Source organism: Chiloscyllium plagiosum, chromosome 19 (assembly GCF_004010195.1).
Source record: "Chiloscyllium plagiosum isolate BGI_BamShark_2017 chromosome 19, ASM401019v2, whole genome shotgun sequence".
NCBI lineage: Eukaryota > Metazoa > Chordata > Chondrichthyes > Orectolobiformes > Hemiscylliidae > Chiloscyllium > Chiloscyllium plagiosum.
The window spans coordinates 13,980,485-14,004,856 of NC_057728.1; the positions used below are offsets into that span (position 1 = coordinate 13,980,485).

A 24,372-nucleotide genomic window follows, 5' to 3' on the forward strand; every position below is an offset into this window, starting at 1 on the left:
GGCAGGAGATTCCAAATGACGACGATATCGACACTGTTTTGCAAGGTCTTTACAGTCCTGGTTCCGCAGCTGTTGACCCTGATGTCCGGTCACATGATGCCGCGTGGTACAAGACAGCCATGTGGGAGGCAGAAGGTGAAAGACAGCGCCGGATCACCGTTCATCTAGTGAGGACAGGTGAAGAGCAAAGTGTTCCAGAGCACTCCACAATCCTGGTGGAAGGTAAAAACGTGCAGCACCACTACTAATGTTAGTGCAAGTAGAGAACATAAATGATAGGCAAAGGTAAACCCATCAGGTAGCATTTGATGAGATGGTAGCATTCTGTTAAAAATAAACACAGCTGAAACAAGCTGTGGAATGGAAATGAGTAAATTTGATCCCACAGGTAATCTCATATTTTCCATCAAAACCAGTGCTGTCAGCCAGTGTCATCATCAACCCAACTGGTGTCATCATTGTGTGGATTGTCTTTGGCCAGAATGGCGTCAGTGATTCTTCTGTCTATGGTCACTATCTAAATCTCTGCATTGACAAGCTGTCAAGGAGAGTTCCTAGTGCTCAGAGAATCACAAGTAGGGAGGTAGGAAAGTCAAAATAGGGAGAAGCCAAAAGAAATTTTAAAAATGTGACGTTGGGAAAGCACAGCAGGTCAGGTAGCATGTGAGGATGGAGAGTCAACATTCCGGGCAGAAGCCGCCTGAAATGTCGATTCTCCTTCTCCTCCTCGGATGCTGCCTGGCCTGCTGTGCTTTTCCAGTGCCACACTTTTCAATGCTGATCTCCAGCATCTTCAGTCCTCACTTTCTCCCGAAAAACAGATGCAAGACTATAGATGCACCAGTAATAATTCACAAGACTCCATTGCTCTTCCTAAAGGTATGAGCTTCCAGTCTGACTGCTTTCAGTAAGGAGCCCTGAGCACATCTCATGTTTTTAAAGTTCTGCACTTGTTTCTTTTCCTGTTTGTACAGCCAGTGCTTTTACTTTATAAATTGTTGCTTTTAATGAAAGCCTGGTAGCTTTCTATCACTGTACTTAATCAGAGGTCGAAATATACCAGAAGCCCAATACATATTTGAGGAGCTTATTAACTGTGCTAGTATTCTTGCACATTTGCTCAGTCTTGAGGGAAATTCATCACCTCGGTACCATACCTTTGCAGGTACTCATGGAATTGATAACAGTGACCCTCATATCACCCTGTTCATGAGATTAAATAGAGCCAATTATGTTTTCTCCCTCTGTTTTTGAAATTTGCGATAATAATTGGATATCCCATGATACAATGCTGTCTTGGAGTGACCACATAAAGATTTAACAGTATTCAGTTAAGTATTCAAAGGAAAATTGGATTTTCTACGACAACTGTTTTGAATATAGAAGAAACTTAAATGCATTAGAAAACTAAAAGCCTACCTATGTCTCAAAAGCATATTTGATGTAGCTCACTGCTTCAACGGACAGTAAGAAATATGTTGAATTCTATAAATATTATGCTAAAAATAAGTATAAAGAACACTACAAGTTGAATTCTGAGCCGCTTGGATTATTAAGTTACATTTTTCCTCTTTTTCTTCCCCCCAAGGAATGTCTCTAAATGATCTGTATCGACTCTCCGAGAGATTTGGAAGGGTCATTCCTACTAGTTCCAGGACCAAATGTCTGTCTTTGAATGACCTTTCCATTCCATTCCTTATAGAAGATAGAAAATGGCATTATGGGTAAATCAAGTTGAACTTTCTTTTTGCCCGAACACCACCTCTGAATGTTGACCTTCTTGTGCATCATATGAGCTTATTTTGTCTTTTATAAGGACAGAGTTGAAAGTGAGAAAAGAAGATGGCTGTGCAATTTTCAGATTGTGTATTGGGTGTTCCTTATCCAACAGGATATAGAATTTCCATTCAATCCAATCTCCAATAATAGGGTTGAAACCCCGAATGATGGTCCAGCTAATTTGTTCAGCTCGTTGGCTCAGTGGTTAGCACTGCTGCCTCACAGTACCAGGGACCTGGGTTTGATTCCACCCTTGGGCCACTCTCAGTGAAGAGTTTGAACGCTCTGCGTGGGTTTCCTCCCACAGTCCAAAGATGAGCAGATTAAGTGGATTGACTATGCTGAATTGCCCATAGTGTCCAGGAAATGTGTGGGCTAGGTGGATTAGCCATAGAAAATGCAGGGTTACACGGATACAGGAAGGGGGTGGTTCTGGGTATGCTCTTTGGAGGGTCAGTGTGGACTCAATGGGCCAAATGTGCTATAGGGATTCTATGAATCTGTGATTCTATAATTTATGGCATTGCTTCACACATTTGTGACAAGTAAAGTCCTCTGATCCTAATACGTTAGCACACTGCAATATGATATTGGTTCACTAGCCCTTTTATAGGCATCAGTTCTGAGTTGTACCAAATGTAGACTTCAAGGACAATGCCCTGAATGACGTAGGCCAGGATGCAAATTGTGACAGAATCATGCAAGAAATCCGGTGTGGCTTAGCTTGATGTTGGTAACAATCTGTTGCACCTTTTAACTAAAGTTAGTTGTTGAGGGAAAATTTTTGTAATAGACAACTTGCTGCTACCTAACAGGAGTTAACGACCATGATATTTGCTGATCTCACTTCGTTAATATGGAGCTTTCTATCATACCACCCTCCATGAGCAAACTGGGCTAGGAATCCCTGACCTGGAAACCAGGGTACCTGGCGACTTCAACTTCCCAGTTGCTCTGAAGGATCTTGATGTTGGGCATCTGATGCCAACATCTCAGAGCATAGTCACATGCATCCTATGTGTATGAATATTGGCATCCAACATGTGCTAGCCTCTAAAAACCCTCAAGATACATCGCCAGTCCTCTTATATGATGCTTCTACACTTCAGTGCTGCACTTCCAGATTGCAGCAACAACTATCATGGAGCAAGGATTGTTTGTAGTTAGAGGGAGACACCCAGCTCACGGATTAGACTGTGCTGTATCTCTGAGCTATTTGATACTTTCTTAGTACTTACTCCCTTTGAGACAACTTGAATCACTGCCTTGCCTTTTCTTGTAAACTTTCTTCCACTCCTGTGACCATTACCTCAGGAGAACCCCAAGTATTCGAGTAAGTGGGCTGATGCATATTGTAGCCAGTGCTGTTTAACATGTTCCAGATATCTACAGAGCATACTTTGGCAAACCAGAGTGTGCTTATTGAAGTTTGTGGAAATAACCCATTCAGTATAGAAAGGCTAAAGAAATTTCCTGCATGAATAATTTTATGTATTAGTTTAATAACACACATCATATTCTATTGGCCATTATTTTAAAAGAGGCAAAGGCATATTTTTTGACCTTGGTCTGAATTGGTATGGACCCAACTCAACGCTGAAGATGGTGAACATGATCATCTTCTCTTCAAAGAATGAGCATTACATTGAAAAGCTAATATCACATAGTCCAGTCTAAATTCATTGGTTGAATAAAGTTGTTAGACCATAAGATATAAAAGCAGAATAAGGCCAGTCACCCATCTTGGTCTGCTCCACCATTTGATGATCTGTTTCCCAACCACATTCTCCTGCCTTCTCGTTCCCCTTACTAATCAAGAACCTATCTATCTCGGTCTTAAATACCACTCAATGACTTGGCCTCTACAGCCTTCTGTACAATGAGTTCCCCAGATTCACACCCATTGGCTGTAAAAGTTCCTCCTCATCTCAGTTCTAAAGAGTCATTCCTTTATTCTAAGGCTGTGCCCTTGGGTTCTAGTCCCTCCTACTAATGGAAACATCTTCTCCACATCCATTCTATCCAGGCTGTCAGTATTCTGTAAGTTTCAATGAAATGTCTTCGCCTCCTTCTAAACTCAGTCAAGTACAGACCTAGAGTCCTCATATGACAAGGCTTTCATCCTCAGGATCATTCTAGTAAACTTCCTCTGGGTCCCCTCCAACGTCAACACATCCTTTTTTAGATACGGTGCCCAAACTGCTCTCAACGTTCCAAATGTAGTCTGACCAGAGCTTTATACAGTCTTAGTAATACATCTTTGCTTTTGTCCAGTAGCCCTTTTAAAATGAATGGCAACATTGCATTTGCCTTCCTAACTACCAACTGAAACTGTCTGTTAACCTGAAGACAATTCTGAACTAAGACTCCTAAGTCCCTTTGTGCTTCAGATTTTGAAAACCTTTCTCCATTTCCAAAATCTGTATTCTTCCTATCAAAGTGCATAACCTTGTGCTGCCCCACATTGTATTCCAATGGCCTCTTCTTTGCCCACTCTCATAGACTGTCCAAGTCCTTCTACAGCCTTCCACCTTCCTCAACACTACCTGCTTTTCTGCCTATCTTTGTATCATCTATAAACTTAGCAACAATGCCCTCAGTTCCTTGTCCAGATCATTAATGTATAATTTGAATAGTTGTGATCCTATGACTGACTCCTGTGGAAATCCACTAGTGACTGGCTGCCATCCTGAAAAAGACCCCTTTATCCTCAGTGTCTACTCTATGCAAGTCAACCAGTCCTCTATCTATGCCAGTATATGGCGCCTAACACCAGCTTTTATGTAGCACCTTGCCAAAAACCTTCTGGAAATCCAACTAGGTCATGTCCACTGGCTTTACTTGATCTAACTTGTTCATTACCTCCTCAAAGAATTCCAATCTGTTTGTCAGGAATGGCCTCTACTTGACAAAGCTGTGCTGACTCAGCCCTATTTTACATGCACTTCCACGGCCTCCGTAATCTCAACCTTAATAATGGCCTCTAAAATCTTACCAATGACTGAGGTCAGGCTAACCAGTTTGTAGTTTCTTGTCTTCTGCCTCCCTCCCTCCTTCCTCAAACAGGGATGTTACATTCGCCATTTTCTAGTCCTCTGGGGCCATCCCTGACTCCAGTGATTTCTGAAGATCCTCCACCAATGCCTCCCCAATCTCCTCAGTTATTTCCTTCAGAACTCTGGAGTATGGTCCACCTGGTCCATGTGACTTGTCCACTCTCAGACCTTGCAGATTCCTTAGCACTTTCTTCTTAGTGATAGTCACTACACTCACTTCTGCCCCCTGACTTTCTTGAAGTGCTGATATGCTACTGGTGTCTCCCAATATGAAAATTGATGCAAAGTATCTATTCAGTTCCTCTGCTGTCTTTTTCTTCCCCATTACTGCTGCTCCAGCTTTATTTTCCAGTCGCCCAATGTCCACTCTTGCCTTTCTTTTATGTTTTATATATGTAAAACAATTCTTGCAATTTTTATTTCCAGTACTAGCTAGCTTACCCTCCAATTTCATTTTCTCCTCCCTTTGCTTTTCTCTTTGTTGGTTTTTAAAGGCTTCCCAATCCTCTTGAATCTTCATTCCATTGAATGGTTTAATCTTTAGCTTTATGCTGTCCCTGACTTCCTTTGTCAGCCACAGTTGCCTCGTCCTTCCCTTAGTATGTTTCTCCTTCCTTGGGATGAATTTCTGGCTGTGCCTCTTGAATTACCCCCAGAAACCCCTGCCATTGCTGCTCCACCATCTTCCCTGCTCAGCTCCCCTTCCAGCCAACTCTGGCCAGCCCCTACATCATGCCTTTGTAGTCACCTTTACTCAATTGTAATGCTGTTACATGTGACCCCAGCTCCTCCCTCTCAAGCTGCAGGGTGAATTCTGTCATATTATAGTCACTGCCCCCTAGGGGTGGCTCCACATAAAGCTCCCTAATAAAGATGTCATGAGTTCTATCCTATATCTAAATTTAATTCAGATGTCAAAACTATCTTACGGTGCATATAGTTTGTAACAAAATGACAGATAATGTGTTGCTGAACAGCAGCTGTTAAGTGAATCACATGAGGTTTTAAAATGAGGTGGGAAAATTTGGGTGCCAACTTGCTTCCTAAATGGTGATCACTTTCTTCTCCAGCTGCAAGAATTGTTCTGATCCACAGCCCGTGAATGTTCTTCAATCACTGTCACAATCAGGAACTTGGGAATCATCAGCAATAGCCAAAGGTAATTTGTTCTTTTCCAGTTGGACATATTTCCCATGTTACCCTGCAATTAGCTTTGAAGCTATTTTGTAATTGTCGAGCGAACTGAGCCATCAAATTTATCCCATTTTCTTGTCAGTGATGTGGAACCAAAATGTTTTGTAACCGTGGCACCATATTTGACTCCCTGAGATCAGTTTCTGGCCACATGTCTGCCTCATCGTCAAGGCCACCTCTTTCTGTCTTGTAGCATCACCTGTTTCCACCTTGCCTCAATTGTTCTATCATCCATAACTGTGTTACCTTAAGACTTGGTCATTTTGATATCTGAACCGGCCTGCCGTTTTCACCTTCAGCAAACCCACAATCATTCAAGAACGCAGCTGCTTCTACACTACCTCTCGGCAAGCTCTGTTCACCCATCACCCCCCTGTACCCATTGACTTACAATGGCTTCCACTCTGGCAAAGCCTCCACATTAAAATTCTTGACCTGGTTTTCAAATCACTCCGTGGCCTCATCCCTTCCAATAACTCTGCACACTCCCAGAGCTCCTCCAGTTCTGGAACGCTGCTTTTGCATGATTTTAACCATTCAGATTAGATTGCTTACAGTGTGGAAACAGGCCCTTCGGCCCAACAAGTCCACACCGACCCTCCGAATAGCAACCCAACCAGACCCATTCCCCTACATTTACCACGGGCAATTTAGCATGGCCAATTCACCTAACCTGCTCATCTTCGGACTGTGGGAGGAAACTGGAGCACCCGGAGGAAACCCACGCAGACACGGGGAGAATGTGCAAATTCCACACAGAAGTTGCCTGAGGCGGGAATTGAACCCGTGTTTCTGGTGCTGTGAGGCAGCAGTGCTAACCACTGTGCCACCGTGCCGCCCACTTCTACAAATTAGAAACAAAGAAACTTTGTGACCTTGTTCTCTGTTGCTTGGGCTGTAAGCTCTAGAATTTTCTTCCTACACCTCCATTCCTCTCTGTCTCTTTGCCTCTCTTTCCTCCCCTATAAGACACACACCAAAACTGAGTTTTTGGTCACCTGTCACAATACGTGCTTAAGTGTGAGGTTCTCAAACTTTTTTTTTCATAACTTTTTTGTGAAGCATCTTTAAATGTTCGACCACATTAAAAGTGGTAAGGGAAATTATTTCGGTCGTTTGCTGTTCACGATATGCTCGTGGTGTCAGGAGTGAAATTCTATCTCGAGCATTGTATTTCCAGAGGTTTTTTTGAGGAAACCATTTGAAATACATACAAGTGAAGGACTAAGATCGAAAAGTGGGGGCATTAAGCTTGAGTTTTAAAATCTCGTCATTGCCCTGGATGAAAGATTGGAACAGATACAGAATTCCATAGATTTAAGGTGCTGAAAAAGAGTGAATGATTCAGCTTTAATTACTCTAACCATTGCCTGGAATAAGCAAGTTAGGGGTAAATTCCTAGTCATGCATAGCTTTTGTTTTTCAGCAACAAGAGTAATAAATATCAGCTACATACTACTTATTAAAGTTAGTGTAGCAGAGTTTACTTTATGTGTTTGAATTCCTCCAACATTGAAGTTTCAGGTCTTCCTTCGTTCATCAAGCTGATGCTTAGCCAGTTATATTTATAACAACATCTCCCAGCGAAGGAGGATGTTCAGCCCTTCACACTTTTACTAGCTCTTTGAATAAAATAACCAATTTGTCCCACTCATATGTACTTCACCCATGGCCTGCATTTCTTTCCCTTTCAAGTAAATGCCCAATTCTATTTATAAACGTTATTATCGAAGATGTCTTCATTTTTTTTTGTTTTATTCACCCGTGGGACTTGGGCATCACTGATAGGGCTGCCTGGTTGACCTTGAGAAGGTGGTGGTGAGTTGAACATCTGCAGTCTGTGTCCTGTAGATAGACGCACAATGCCATGAGGAAGGGAATTCCAGGACTTTGACCCAAAAAATTGTTTCAAGCATTTGACTCCACATCACAATAGCTCACTGACGACAAAGAGTTTTCCCATCATTCCTCTCGTAGTTGCATCCTGAGGGGCCTAACATATTTATGCCATTTGCTTTATTACACTTCATTGACTTTATTTAACTTGTTTCTTTGCACTAGTTTTAGGTGTTCAGCTTCTAAGCTATGTTTTTGTCATGAAGTTTACATTTGATGATGGATCAGGATCACTTGATGCATTCTTGTGGAATGAGGCGGTAAGTTAACCTTTGACCCTTCCCCATCCAGCCCCAGTTCGTGAAGTGTTGACAGAAACTTGCACCACAGGAACTAGTCTTGGTTAGAACTATCATTGCCATTGAAGGTTTTTTTTAAAAGATAGGTTGTACAGAGGAACTCTGATTATCTGAAGGACATGGGCGGGGAGTATTTCTTTTGGTTAATTGAATTCCGGATAATCGAATGCCGGATAATATAGTTTAGCCAAAGCATTGGGACCTTGCAATCTTGCCAGGTAATCTGATATTCGGATAATCGAGCTTTCTCTGTAATATGAAATTCTTTCATAGAGAAGAATGAAAAAGCGCTATAAAATACTTAACTAGTTCTGGCAATCAGATGGTAGTGTAAATTATGCTGCCTGAAATCCAACATCATTCAATCAATATTTATATTAACTGGATTTACTTTCTTTAAATATGCCCACCACTAGTTAATGATGATATGATACAGTGGCGGATCTCAGAATGACGTTTTGCATCTTTCCAATTTTATCTACGTGATGGCAGATTCACCCAATTTATGGAGAAAGTGCAAACATTCGAGACCAAGAGATTGATTCCTGGTGTTGAAATATTGAGGTGATCTCAAATTACCTCAGCAATACATTGGATAAACATATAGATGAAAATGGAATAGTCTAAGATAGATAGGCTTCAAATTGGTTCCACAGGTCATGCAACATCGAGGGCTAAGGGCCTGTACTGCGCTGTAATTTTCAATGTTCTTTTAATACTGCAGAAATCTGTCAGAGTATATTGAATACGGATTGAAAATAGCCCTCAAGCAGTGCGTCGGACTAAACTGCAATTGCGAGACACAATGATATGAGTTAGAACTAGGAAAATGCACATTTAACACCTGTTCCTTGAACCAATTCTGGATTGTGATTGTTCAACACACGGAATGGATATCCAGGGGTACTGTGATTGGCAGCATGCAGGTGGGCAGTGTCGAGTGGTCAGGATGAATCTGTAAATTCTTTTCAGGTGACTAAATAGGATGGACCACATTTACTTCCTCCTCAAAGCTATAGACCTTAAATTAGACTGACCAGAAGTATAAGGCTTCAACAGGAGCTGGATGACAGAATTCTCATCTAAATTGTGTTGTTCCTGTGAATGATGAGAAGTCTATACCTGGTGTGCCATCCTTTGCTGTATCTCTTCTACCTCTGTTCATTGTGGTGCTGAAAAAGCGCAGCAGGTCAGGCAGCATCCAAGGAGCAGCAGAATCGACGTTTCGGACATGAGCCCTTCTTCAGGAATGAGGAAAGTGTGCCAAGCAGGCTAAGCTAAAAGGTAGGGAGGAGGGACTTGGGGGAGGGGCATTGGAAATGCGATAGGTGGAAGGAGGTTAAGGTGAGGGTGATAGGCCGGAGTGGGGGGTGGGGGCGGAGAGGTCAGATTGCAGGTTAGGAAGGTGGTGCTGAGTTCGAGGGTTGGGACTGAGATAAGGTGGGGGGAGTGGAAATGAGGAAACTGGAGAAATCTGAGTTCATCCCTTGTGGTTGGAGGCTTCCTAGGCGGACAAACTTGAGCCCACACCTCCCCCCTTACTACCCTCCAAGGCCCCAAGGGATCTTTCCATATCCGCCACAAATTCACCTGCACCTCCACACACATCATTTACTGCATCCGCTGCACCCGATGTGGCCTCCTCTATGTTGGGGAGACAGGTCACCTACCTGCGGAAAATTTCAGAGAACACCTCTGGGACACCCAGACCAACCAACCCAACCATCCCGTGGCTCAACACTTCAACTCCCCCTCCCACTCCACCAAGGACATGCAGGTCCTTGGACTCCTCCATCGCCAGACCATAGCAACACGATGGCTGGAGGAAGAGCGCCTCATCTTCTGCCTGGGAACCCTCCAACCACAAGGGATGAACTCAGATTTCTCCAGTTTCCTCATTTCCCCTCCCCCCACCTTGTCTCAGTCCCAACCCTCGAACTCAGCACCACTTCCTAACCTGCAATCTTCTTCCTGACCTCTCTGCCGCACCCCACTCCGGCCTATCATCCTCACCTTAACTTCCTTCCACCTATCGCATTTCCAACGCCCCTCCCCCAAGTCCCTCCTCCCTACCTTTTATCTTAGCCTGCTTGGCACACTCTCCTCATTCCTGAAGAAGGGCTCATGCCCGAAACGTCGATTCTCCTGTTCCTTGGATGCTGCCTGACCTGCTGCGCTTTTCCAGCACCACATTTTCAGCGCTGATCTCCAGCATCTGCAGTCCTCACTTTCTCCTACCTCTGTTCATTATCTACTCACTTTTTTGCCCTTGAAATGGTTTCTTCTTATTTGTGCTGTCAAAGCCATTTGTGATTTTGTAAATCTCTATAAAATCTCCAATCTCTCCACAAACTGAAGTCCCTTATCCTCAGGATCATTCTAATAAATCTTCTCTGTGCCCTCCTTAAGGCTTTGACAGCTGACCTAAAGAACTTCCCAGAGTTGGAACACAACAGTTGAGACCGAACCAACCTTTTGTAAATGTTCAGCACAATGTTCTTTAATCTGTTCCTTGATTAATAAAGCCAAGGATCCCAAATGCTATCGTAACCATGGCCAGAATTTATCCTGTACATCCACCTCAGGATCTCTTTATCCCTGCACCCTTTTGGGACCTTATCACTCTCCAGTGTTCTCCCCCAGCTGACCATTATTTACATGTGAGAGTAGACAAATGTTGGAGAGCTATTTGTTGGAAAATATCTCACATCTCATCTCATGCTTTCTTCAGTCACATCTTTAACACAAGATGTCCCTCAGAAACAGTTTCCAGAAAAGATTTTTTCTCTGCATAATGTAGGGCCACAGCAGTTTTTGAATCACATTTTCAGGAGTGTAAGGCATAGATTTCTCTGTGTCTGCATGGTTCACCTGTTCTCGTTTTTCATCCTATGAGGCAAAGGTGACCGTGTTCATCATCTGGGGAGTATGTAGGTGTCTGCTGAAGATGATTTGTGCGCAGAATATCTTTCTGCGTTGGCAGGATATCCAAACGATTGAGACTTAGATGAGTTGCTGGCTTAGAATTCCCTTTTCAGAGGTCTTTTCTCTGACTCTGAGATGCTCTTGTTTTCAAAGGAGATCTCATAGCTTTTCATTTGGCTGCATTGTATGGAACACCACCTTGTGGTGTTCTTTTCGACCTTCAGAGTATGACGCCAGACTTCAGTTCACTTTGATAGGCAAGTGTCAGGCTTTCCAGTTTCATGGTCAGTCCAGTCTGTCTGAATGGGGTTTGGATGCTGGGTCTGCTAGCTCAGGTGAGCACCGCAGCATCTGTTATTTGTCCTCCATTCTAATCTTCAGATTCTTCCGAAAACCCCTTAAGTGAAAGTGACTGAGCTTCTTTGCAAGATACTGTGACACAGTTCCTGCTCTACATACATCTTCAGCAAGAGGAGCCCATGACAACCACCAGCCCTGATTTTCTTTTCCGATAATCCCTGCCCATGCCTGGTGATCTGTGCCAATATTTTACATTGAAGTCACGGGGAATGATTACCTTGTCTGACTTCAACAGCAGTCAGGGAATGGAGGTCATCACCGAGATTATCCTGACGTCATCAGGGTTAGTCATGCTAGGGGTACACACACGGATGAGACTGTTTGCAAATTGGCAGACAGAAGGTGTTTAAGCAGCATCAGGTGACCACTAATATCCTTGGTGAAGTTAAATTAGTTGACTGACCAAATGACTCACAGCAGTGAAGCCAGCACCAGCTTTGTACCATTCCTCTTTTCCATAGTCACTCCAAATGAATGTGTAACCTGCACTGATTTTCTTGAGGTCATCACTGAGCGCGATTATCTGGATATTCTACTGAGCCAGCTTTCTACCAACAAGAACAGTTCTTCCCTCAGGTCTTATTTTTCTAACTTATACCATGAATAACTGTAAGGTAATGTCACATTTTTCTTTGTTTCTCTGATTTGTATCTAAGATTTGTAATTAAGATGGCGTCCATGTGTGGCAGCATTGTAAAAGTTTCTCTGTACTTCTGTACTTGAGTACATGTGACAATAAACTAATTCTGAAGTCTGTCAACTGTACTGATGTCCATGAGGGTGCACACACTCTGTGCACCGATGGTGTCCAGTGTGTTAGAGTACATTCAGGTTTGCGACTAGAAGAGATTAATGAAATTTCCATACTAAAAGCAAAAGCAGATGTCAACTTTGTATCAAGTGAAGCTTATCCATCCTGGACGCTGATGTCAGCACGATTTCTGTAAGAGTATGTATAAATCAGCGGCAGATTTAATAAAGACATTCCAGGAAGGCTTTGGGGGGAAGGAGGTAGATGGGCAACTCTGATAAGGAGACAGAACAAGTCGGGCAAGGATTATTCCTTGTCAGAGTAAAGAGGACTTTAGCGACATTAGTAACCAACGACTTAGAATGAACACATCTGTGTTTCAGGTTTGTGTGAAGGAAAATTGGTATTTGGATAATGAGATGCTAACAGTGTAAGGATATTCAACTTTCTGTATCGTTTGGAGTTTTGCTTTGGTTCTTTGACTGAGGTGAATCACTCCCTCTGTAAAATAAAACAACTGCAAAATCAGCACTGAAGTTCATGCAATTGACTGGCCTGTCAATTTAGATACAGGTGTCACTTTTACTGCCTTTTTGAGACTGGCTTAAGGTCACATTAGTGATGAAGCAGACAATGTTTGGGGCATGTTTTCTAGCCACTTCCTCACTGGGAGCAAGCAATATGGTCGTGAAAGGGTTTTCTTCACTTACTCCAGGAGCAGCCAACTTCTAATTCTCTTTCCAGTGGTGACATATGGCCCTTAAGGGCAGCACAGTGGCTCAGTGGTTAGCACTGCTATCTCACAGTGCCAGGGACCCGGTTCAATTCCAGCCTTGGGCAACTGTCTGTGTAGAGTTTGCGCATTCTCTGGGTTTCCTCTAGGTGCTCCGGTTTCCTCCCAAAGACCAAAGATGTGCAGGTTAGGTGAATTGGCCATGCTAAATTGCCCATAGTGTTCAGGGATGTGTAGGTTTAGACTAGATTACTTACAGTGTGGAAACAGGCCCTTCGACCGAACAAGCCCACACCGACCCGCCGAAGCACAACCCACCCATTTACCCCTTCACCTAACACTACAATTTAGCATGGCTAATTCACCTAACCTACACATTTTTGGACTGTGGGAGGAAACCAGAGAACCCGGAGGAAACCCACGCAGACACGGGGAGAGTGTGCAAACTCCACACAGAGAGTCGCCTGAGGCGGGAATTGAACCCGGATCTCTGGCGCTGTGAGGCAGCAGTGCTAACCACTGTGCCGCCCACGGTGCATTAGTCATGGGAAATGTAGGATTAAGTGGATGGGTCTTGGAGGGATACTCTTCGGAGGGTTGGTGTGGACTTGTTGGGCCAAATGACCTGTTCCTACACTGCAGGTATTCTCTGTTCAGTGGACAGGTTCACAGATCCAACTCCCTGTGACTTCCCATTTGCTTCAACATTACTGTTGCTACTGGACTTATAACATCAAATGTTTGAAGACTGATAATAGAAAGATGAAGAGCATGGCTTCTGCCTGTATTAGATTATAGTGAGGGAGAGTTAGGTGTCATCAGCCTCACTCTGCCATCTTGATCACTCTTAATCCAGGAGCAAAACATGTCTGGATAGTACTCTCTGCAAAATGTCATTAGTTTAGCTAATTTCCTCAGATTCATTAAAGGAAGTTGATTTTTTTATTGGAAAAATAATATACTTCCTTGTTAGAGAAAAAGACAATGTATCAGGAAATTCAAACAACTGTTTGAAACTTTCTATTTGTTTGTTTGCTCTTCCAATATTCTGCTACAGCCTGAGAGTCAGTCAGTAATGATACGTGACAGCTTTAAACATCAGTGTGTATTTATGCTATGATAGGATCTGGACAGTTAAGAGCCAATGGAGATTAGCTGGTGTGTAGTTTATTTCTAAATTTAATTTGTGGATAATTAAACCGAAGACTCAGCAGGTAACAGGAGTCCAATTAAAGCTGGTTCATTCTTCCCTTCAGGAAGGATTCTTTGGGATTTCTGCAGCTGATATTATGATCGACGATGTGCTTCAGGGGAAACTAACAAGAATAATGGACACATTGTGTCCATCAAGGACAAATCCAGGTAAGGCCCTGGAGAGTACTTGTATTTGGTGTTATCTGTACACCAGGGAAGTCTGGATATTTTTATTTTGTTTGTTGCAGATGCTCCTCACTTCAAAGAAGGAATAGTGTTTCAGCACTGTCTCATTTGAAGTGTTAGAAATTACTTTGATGCTTCCTGGTGATTCATTACCAGATAGAATCATTAACAATCCGAAAGGGGCTTTATCATCAACTAGAAGTGTCATGTCTCTACACATCTCCCTTGACAGTTTTCAAAAACATACTGTTTCGGGTCCTGTACACCACCACCCCTGTGATTATTGACTGATGTTGGCCATATACAAGTGCCTTAATTTTAAAATTCTCGACTTTGTTTGCAAACCCTCCTGTAGCGCCTCTCCTCCTGTTCTCTGTGGTGCCGTTGAGCTGTACAAATATGTCACCCTCCAATGCTGCCCGCATTCACATCCAAGCTTAAAGCAATCCAGTACTACTAGCCATGTTCAGATTGACCACAAGCTCTGGAATGTTGTCCCCAGACCCCTCTACCCCTCGTTTAAGGCGCTGCTTAAACCCTACCTCCAATCGCATCTGCCCTGACAGCTCCTACTTTCAGTGTGTTCATTGGTATCACTCTTGTTAAGTGACTTGAAAAATTCATAACGTGTTGAATACATGCTGTGCTGCCCACAAGGACCAACAGCTCAACATTTGAGGTGTTTTGAACTATGAAGCATTCATTCTGTGATCTGTATGCGATAATTACAAAAATAACTGCATGAGATATCACAGGCAAGTTGCAGTGCAGCACCATTTTGGACAGTTCATAGCTTATCTGGAAAGGGATTAGCCCATCTCTTCACCACCCCTGCTTAGATAAGATGACACTTCAAACCTGCTGTGCTCCACAATTCATCAAGCCAGACGACGTTATACAGAGCAAGTGTCTGACAAGAAATATGACAACTTTAATCACTGTTTAAACATGATGTTAAAAACCCTTGTGACTGCTATCTGTGTACGTCCATTGTAACCGGGTACTGTTTCACACTGGTTACAAGGATAGTCATGGTCAGATTCTCTGATGGTCAGTACAAGGGAGGGATAGATAGAAAGTGCCTGGTGAGGAGAGAAAGTAGCAAGGTCTGAAACACTCCTTCCAAGAGAAATGGCGTCAGAATGAAGAAAATCAGATATAAGATGCATGGTGCGGAAGAGTGAGCAGATTAGAAAGTTCTACAGCCTGAAGATTTCAAGGGAAATACGCCACTGTTGAACTCAGTAATCAGAAGATGTCGGTGTCAGTAAATATCTGGAGGAGCAGGAATATATCCATTTTGTTTCAGTTGAAAGCCTGTCTTTAATAATCATACTCGGCTGCCCTCTGCACTGAGTCATGCAGTTTAACAGCAGGTCAGCAGGTACTGGATGTCATGGCAACAGCCAGCTCCCTTTTTTAATGAGCAGTATCTATCAGTTGAAAGCTGTATAATTGGCTCCACTATATGGAACCCTCAGCCTGGACTGCTTGAACCACACATGGCTGAGAGGCAGCTCAGAGGGAGAATAGGCAGGAAAAAGCAGGATGGAACAGTGTGTTGCACTAACCCTTATCTCAACTGGCAACAGTCTGAGACTAGATTACCGTCACGCCTAGGTCAGATAGGGTCACATGCCAAAGCCTGGAGGTGAGGAAAGGGATAAAATGATTTACAATCGAGCAACGCAGGTTGCATTAGAATGCAGGAAGGTCCAGTCTCTGCCTTATGGCAATAACCAGTCTCCATTCTCCAGTTAATGAGAAGGAAAGCATAAAGCTGGCTCAGTCGTTAGCACTGCTGCCTCACAGCGCTAGGGTCTCACGTGACAGTCTGTGTGGAATTTGCACATTCTCCCCCTGCCTGCTTCGGCTTCCTTCTAACTCCAAAGATGTGCAGATTAGGGCCATGTTAAAATGCCCATAGTGTCCAGAGATGTGTAGCTTAGATAGGTTATTGATAAAAGTGGGGTCACAGGAATGGGGTGGGTTGCTCTTCGGGGGGGTCAGTTCAGACTCTTTCTGCATTGTAGGGGTTCAGTGATTATATGAAATGGGCTAAACTCCATTGTCTGAGTGTTACATGAGCTCCTGCAATCAAATGGCTGACGCGCTCCCATTAAAAGATCACATGCAGATAATAGACACGTTTCTAAAGGGCAGCCGGCTACCTCTCAAACCGCAGCCTCTGAAACAAGAGGAGTCACCGGCTTTAGAAAGGGCAGCCAATAAGGGAAATGAGAGATCAGCTGTGGATGTAGTATAAAGTAGTAAAGAGAAGCAGACCATTCAGCCTAACAAGGCTATACTGGAGTTTATGCCTCACACAGCTTGCTCCCAACCCCCTCTATCGAATCCAATCAATATATCCTATTCCTTTCTGTCCCATGTGTTATCTAGTCTGCCCTTAATTCCTCTCAGCTCATTACCTCACCCATTTCCTCCTAACAGTGGGTTCCTCATTCCAACCACTTCCTGGATAGAAACTGACAGCATAGATGGAGTGGAAAAGTGTGGCACTGGAAAAGCACAGCTGCCTGACCTGTTGTGCTTTTCCAGTGCCACACTTTCCTACACTGACTCTCCAGCTTCTGCAGTCCTCACTTTCTCCTAGCATAGATGGAGGCCACTTAGCCCGAAAAGTAGCTGTCCAGCCTCATCCCACTTTCCAGCTCTTAGTCCACAGTCCTGTTGGTTTAGCACTTCAAGTGCATATCCAAGCATTTTTCTTTAGATCTTATGACAGTATGTGCTTGTGCTACCCATTCAGACAGAGTTCCAGATCACCTCCACACTCCAAGTGTGAAAACCTTTTCCCTGTAAAGCTGCTACTCTTATACCTGAATGCTTGCCCCAGTTATAGATATCTCGACCAAAGGCAGTAAAACCTTCCCATCCACTCTTAGGAGACCCCTCAAAATTGGATGCACTTCTGTTGAATTCTCTGTTAAATTTATTACTGCCGATCTTAAATTTAGAGAGCCTAATTCTGGTCTCCCCTAGAAGTGTAAACAGCTTGCTGATGTATCCCAATCCAACTTTACTTACCTGGAAGATGGAATTACTTTACTCATTAAATGATTCCCGCTGTCGTGGGGATGTTCTGGGAAATGGTTACAATCCACCCTGTCACACCTCTCGCTGCCATCACTCACAGCAGAGTTTTTAACACTCAGGTGTGGATTTGCAGAAACACAGTCACAGTATAGTTCAGGGCTAATTGCACAGGCACTCTTGGGAGGCCATTTCCAATCTGCTATATGACTATTAATCATCAGATTATCAACTACTGTGCACGTTGACTTGCTACATTGTTTTATGTAGGTATGATTTGGAAGGCTTTTTCAGTGCAACTTCAATTTAATTCCTCAATCCTATTCTCTAGTAAGAATTTTGCATCCCTGCTTTCGTTAAGAAGATCAATAAACAGTTTGCAATTGTGGCTCACTAGTTGGTGAAATTATAGACAGGAATAAACATTGTAATTGGACTCAAGGCAGCAGTGTTGTTAGCCTGCATAACATGTAAATATTGCCACTGTCTGTCACCTTGAATGCATAAACTGCTTTGTTTCATGTAGCACAAGTTTTTGTTTTGGCAGAACATCAACATTGAATGTCTAAGCCTACCAGTGCCTGCTAGTAATATTAATTTGTGTGACATTGCAGTGCCTGGCACTAACAGAGTAATTCAATTAAATAATGGCCAGAATGTTACATTTCAGAATGTTATATTTGTCACCTCCCCCTCTCTTTCCCTCCTTATTTCCCACTTCCTCCCTCCTCCCCCACTCCATGCCTCCTCCCCCACTCCCTCCATCCCCTCTCCCTGACTTTCCCCACCTTTTCCACTCCCCCTCCACTGGCTCCCTTTCCTCTCTCTCTCTCTCTCTCTCCTTCATTTCTGCACTTGTCTGCCCCAAATCCCCAGCAGTCTTCCTCCCTTTTCCCTGAACATGAAGCAATACTTTTAGAAATTAAAGGCCAGAATTAGGAAAAAAAAAAGCACTCTGCTACTTTTCAGTTGGTTGGCAGGTAATCGGATTGTGTCTATCTCACACATTGATAAGAAAAATCTACCAAATCTATTTTGATAATTCTGTACCTTCTTTGTTATCCACAGACAATGGCCCATGGTTAGAATGCTGTGTCAAGTCCTATTATGCTGGTGACGGCTCTGAGCAGAAGACATACTACCAAATATTTGATACTGTTGTAGCAGAAACCGAGGACATTTAACATTTGATTTGTACAACATTAGCTCGAGTTTGCAGCGAATGAATCATCTCGTCACATTTCTTTATTTTAATGAATCAAAATGCAGTGTTTTCTTAAAGAGAAAAAAACACAACTGCAGAAGTTCAAGTACAAATAATCAGTTCAAGTAAATGTATAACAAGGTTTAGGAATTAAAAATGAAAAGTTCATACTTGGTAGGAAACAGAATAGAATACTCTGGCTTTTTAATATCTCTTTAGTTTGTGGGTCCTTATGGCAGATTTTGTTACCTTAATAAATACAAATTAGCCACTCCTAACTATATTTGGAAGTGTACTTGCTTATAGAATTCTTGATGTGAAAAATATAATGAAGGCTACTGCTTTATAATAAAACTCAATTACATATGCAGTGAATACATGTAAGCCTTTGGCTACAGTACTTGCAATACTACTTAGGTGAGTGAACACTTTGTTCATACTAATGTTACTCATTTGACTTTTAATCACAATCAGGATTTTTTCCTCATGAAATGCTTTTGAGAGTTCTCCTTGTATTAATATCAATACTGTTTTCTTTTGTACATATCACTTACAGGTGTTGCTGAAAAAGAAGGATGAATCTTGTCATCTTGCACTTATCAGGTCAAATGCAAGAATGCCAAATTTCAAGTGGTCGCAATTGATATTACAGGAGAAAGGGTTGTTGATCAGTGGCAAGAGGACTGTAAATTGATCAAGGCCTTGCCATAGCGAAAAGGAAAGAAGCTCCCCATACTCCCAAGGAAATTTAACAAAAAATTCCTTTGGTTTTCAGAGAACGCTCCCTGTGGGCGAATGTGTGCCTCTTATTTAAAAAAGCTCTAAATTGGCCATGTTATGAGCTTCATTAATTGTTGGTGTAGCTGTTAGTTCACAATTGACTCATAAGTCTTAGTAAGCAGAGTACTTGACCAGACTTTTACTTTTAGACGCTATTCTGTAATTAGACATCACTTGCTAAATAATTCTGAGTGCAAAATAGATTGTACAAACAATCAGTTTAAGATAATCAGTTCAGTTCATATAGTTGCTAGAATCAAAAATCATTCAAATGTAAGGACTGCTTTTTTAGCATTGAAGAGGAACAGGTTCAAGCCTTGTGCATTTTGCTTTTGAATTACCCAGAAGCATGTGGGGCCATCACTACCTTTTCCATGGCTACACTTTGGCCAATGAGATTTAACCTGCCAACCAGTTAGGATAATTCTCTCCATTATTATGAATTGGTCTGATCAGTTAACATCTGGCATTCTTGTGTTTGTCCTGTTGAGTGCAAGACAAAACATTTTAGCAACATATCTTTCTTTTCAGCAAATTCAATGTTTTGTACTACGTGGTCACTTAGAGGTATCTGTTGTGTTAGACTTTATAAAGATTGCCACTTGTTCCCTTTTTGCTACATAAAAGTGCATTTGAAAATGATTAACTGATCTGGTTGATTGGTTCCTATTGTCATGTTTAAGTGGTTTAAGGCTTTGACTGGAAATATTCTACACATGCTCAAATCTTTTCTCCTGGGAGCTGATGCAGACATGATGTGTGGAATAGCCTCCTTCTGTACTATAATAGTTCTGAGATTCTGTGAATCAATGGCTTATTTTTATTTGATCTTGCTCATAGCTCAATTTAAAGGGAGAGCACATTTCAGCAATCTCTTTCAGTGGAGTCAAATAGGGAAATATTTCATTCACAGTATTTATAACCAGGGAATTATTACAAGTAAATCTTTGAGTTTTTGAGAATACTTTTGTTTTTTTTTAACCTTGTCAACACAGTAAAAAAAATTTAGTAACTGCAGCAAAGGGTTGTACCACAACCTATTCTCATTCATATTCCTGTTGCTTCTCCCAGCTAGCATTCTTGTGTTTTGTCACAGTTTCACATACTCTAGGCATGTTAGCGTCCCTTCTGTTGAGCTGTGCTTAGTGTTATAGTGTTAGACTAATACATATTGAGTTGGGTTACGGTATATTATTGTGTGTTAAGGATGTTTTGTCAATCTAGCCTTTTTTGTCTAAAGCTATGATTCATGCTTTGGAAATATTAGTGATTAAAATGTGAACATTTTCAGATTTAAATCCGGATCAAATTCCGATTTCCATTATTTTTGGCTTACAGTAGTTACCGTGTACTATTTGCCCTTGACTTGATTCCATGGATTCTACTAGACCAGCCTCCAGAGCCTTTTTGCATACCAATCTCAATGCAATCATTATTTTCCAGACTCCAAAACTCTCCTAGGCCATCAGTCACTATTGCTGTCAGTGCTGGCTGCAGCAGACCGCAACCTATTCTCATTCATATTCCTGTTACTTCTCACAGCCATCATACACCTTAGTCCCACATGTTCTGTGAACTGCTACAGCAAATACTGTAGCTAATCCCTCATAGTTTCACTGTTTCTAACATCCAACCTGGTGCAGATTGTTCCCCACTTTTCTGCATATCCTCGACCTCATAAAAAGGTGAGCCATTTGTACAAGAATGTGCACAAGTTGTACATAAACACAAAAGAGTGGGGGATGACAGGCTTACAACAAGTAAAACAAAAACTGAGGCAGTATTCGTGTGACTCAAATACCAAAGAAGCCTGTCAACAACGGTAAAGAGAGAATAAATGGTTGTGTATATAGACAGAGCAAGTGTCATAAAAACAAGGGAGAATGGGAATGGAGCATAATTATCTTTGAAGTGTACTCACTGTTAGTAGTCAGGGGATACAGCAGTCATGTACTGGCAATGACATTAGGGGAACTGTTTTACCCTTTGAATCATTTCGCAGGACTTCACTGGAAAGCCAGATAGGAGCTTGGTTTAATATTTCATCCAAAACATAGCACCTTTGACAATGCAGCTCTCATGCAGTTTTAACTGATGCAATTCTCTCGAGTTGAGTTTGAACCCTTGACCTGAAGAATCAAAAGATGACAGTGCTACCATTGTTCGAAAGTTGATACCTGTTCTGATAAATGGTCATTTTTATTTGTGAGCAAGCCCACTCACAGCATGGTAAAAGGAAACTATTTTAGGTTATTGACAGCTTCTATAAATAGAATGAGGATTTTTTTTTTGTCTGGAGCATTGCAATAACAGGGAAAATAAAACTGGAGCTAGAATGGCTGAAATATTCTGATTTCATGACATGTTAACTACAGGCCCACTTAATTCTGTATGTTATGCTCACCAAAATGAGACAAAGTTTCAATCCACAAAAAGATTATGGACAAGCTGTCAGGTAAAGTGATGATGTTGATGAACAAAGATTACAATGTAGTCAATTGATATTTATCACTGCAGTCTCTGCGCATTGCCAGACAAAGTGGCTAATGTCATGGAAATATGAGCAAAGCTATTGAAACCATTCTGGTCGCTTGCTAACAAATCTGTTCTTAAATTATAATTCCCTTTCTATATATGTATGATTCTTTTAACATTGCAAAGCAAACCTCCTCCACTGAACCATGTGTGTACAATGCACCTACAGTCAGAGCCATGTTACCACCAGAGATATTGCAGAGCAGACCACTGGCATTCAGAAACAATGGCAGACTCTTTATTCTATTGCTGTGACCCCAACTTCTTGATTCACAGTCAAGGAAAGCATTTTCTCAGCTTTTACCCTGCCAAGACGCTTAGGAATTTTATAAATTACAATTGAATCATGTCTCATTTTCCTAAACCCTAGGGACTGTACACCTAGTATCCTCAAACTTTCATCATAAATCATTCTCTTCATCCCAGCAATCAGTTTAGTGGATCATTGGTTGTGCTACCTATAGGCAATAATGACCTTCCTTAAGTAAGGAGACCAAACCTGCACACTGTAATTCAGGGGCGGCATCACCATTACCCTGTACGGATCGATAAGTACGTTTTGTTATTTTACAGAAAATAATATTGACCAGAGTACTTGAGTAGTATACTAGATTTGTAAACATCCAATTGAACCAACAAAATATCCTACCAGAAAGAGAGCATTGTGCTAGCTCTAGCTATTTTCATCAATGGTCTTCCCTCCATCACAGTAATTTAGATACTTGCTGATGTTAGCATAGTGTCCAGTTGCTTCTACACCACCTCAGGTAATGAAGCAATATTACTTAATAACAGCATGGTGGCTCAGTGGTTAGCACTGCTGCCTCACAGTGCCAGAGCCCGGGTTCAATTCCAGTCTCAAGCGATTGTCTGTGGGGAATTTGCACATTCTCCCTGTGTCTTTGTGGGTTTTCTCTGGGTGCTCTGGTTTCCTCCCACAGTCCAAAGATGTGCAGGTTAGGTGAATTAGCCATGCTAAATTGCCCATAGTGTTAGGTGCATTAGTCAGGGATCAATATAGGGGTCTGAGTGGGATACTCTTTGGAAGGTTGGTGTGGACTTGTTGGCTGAATGGCCTGTTTCCATACTGTAGGGAATCTAATCCAACATCTGTGATGATGTGTTGAACACTGCACATTGAAAAGATGTAGACATCCGGATGATAAGCCCATCCCTAATTGCCTTTGTAAAGGTACAGGGGCGAACTACATTCTTGAAAGGAAGTGGCTTGCTAGGCCATTTCGAAAGCAGTTAAGAGACAACCATTCTGCTATGGTTCTGGAGTAACACATAAAGACTTCACATTTCCTTCACTAAAGGTCACTATTGGACCTCATGGGATTTGAGGAAAACCTAGTTGTTTCATTTCATCATTACTGCAACCAGCTTTTTACTCTAGATTTATTCAATGAATTGAATTAAAATTTTTCAGCTGTTTTGGTAGGATTCAACTACTTAATCGTAACATAATCACGATACTGTATAATTAAGCATTGAAGAGTACAGAAAGTATCCAACTCTTTAATTGGTTGATAGTTTCAACATTTTTTAAAAAAATCATTTTGTGGCATGTGGACGTCGCATTTATTGCCCCTCCCTTGCTGCCCCTGGGAAGGTGGTGGTGAGCTGTCTCTTGATTTGCTGCAGTCCACCTGCTGTGGGTTAACCCCACAATACCATTAGGGAGGGAATTCCAGGATTTGGACCCAGTGATAATGAAGGAACGGCAATATGTTTCCAAGTCAGGATAGTGAATGGATTGGAAGGGAACTTGAAGTTTATGGTATTCCCAAATATCCGCTGCCCTTCTCCTTCTAGATGGAAGTGATCGTGAGTTTGGAAGTTGCTGTCCAAGGATCTTTGGTGAATTTCTGCAGTGCACCTTGAGGATAGTACACACTGCTGCTACTGAACATCGGTGGTGGATGTTTGTGGATGTGGTGCCAGTCAAGGGGGCTACTTTGTCCCAGATAGTTTCGAGCTGCTTGAGTGTTATTGGGGCTGCACTCATCCAGACAGGTGGGGAGTATTCCATCACACTCCTGACTTAAAGCCTGTCTACTATCTACAAGGCATAAGGAGTAAGGAGGTAAGTTGCTCACCGCAGTGTTCTCGCCTCTGCCCTGCTGTTGTAACCACTGTGTTTATGTGGTGAGTCCAGTTGAGTTTCTAATCCATGATCACTCCCAGGATGTTAATAGTGGGAGATTCAGTGATGGTGATGCCATGGAATGTCAAGGGGCAGTGGTTAGACTGTCTCTTATTGGTGATGGTCACAGCCTGCCATTTGTGTGCTGCAAATGTTACTTGCCACTTGTAAGCCCAAGGCTGGATTTTGTCCAGATTTTGATGTGTTTAGACATGGATTTCTTTAGTAGCTCAGGAATTCTGACCATGGTGCAGTCATACGCAAACATTCCCACTTC

General features: G+C 42.2%; 1 protein-coding gene across 4 annotated transcripts in view; it reads left to right on the top strand.

The window, feature by feature from the left end:
- pot1 (protection of telomeres 1 homolog) overlaps nt 1–20,053 on the top strand; it is a 330,564-nt gene extending 310,511 nt beyond the window's left edge. For 3 of the 4 annotated variants that reach the window (XM_043709136.1, XM_043709133.1, XM_043709134.1), the window contains 6 exons: nt 2–222; nt 1,589–1,724; nt 5,906–5,994; nt 8,091–8,185; nt 14,250–14,355; nt 18,496–20,053. In XM_043709136.1, coding sequence (XP_043565071.1) covers nt 2–222; nt 1,589–1,724; nt 5,906–5,994; nt 8,091–8,185; nt 14,250–14,355; nt 18,496–18,611 — 763 coding nt within the window. In that variant the 3' untranslated portion in view covers nt 18,612–20,053. The remainder of the gene's footprint in view (nt 1; nt 223–1,588; nt 1,725–5,905; nt 5,995–8,090; nt 8,186–14,249; nt 14,356–18,495) is intronic. The other variant, XM_043709135.1, reaches the window with a different exon arrangement.
- The last annotated feature ends 4,319 nt before the right edge of the window (nt 20,054–24,372 follow it).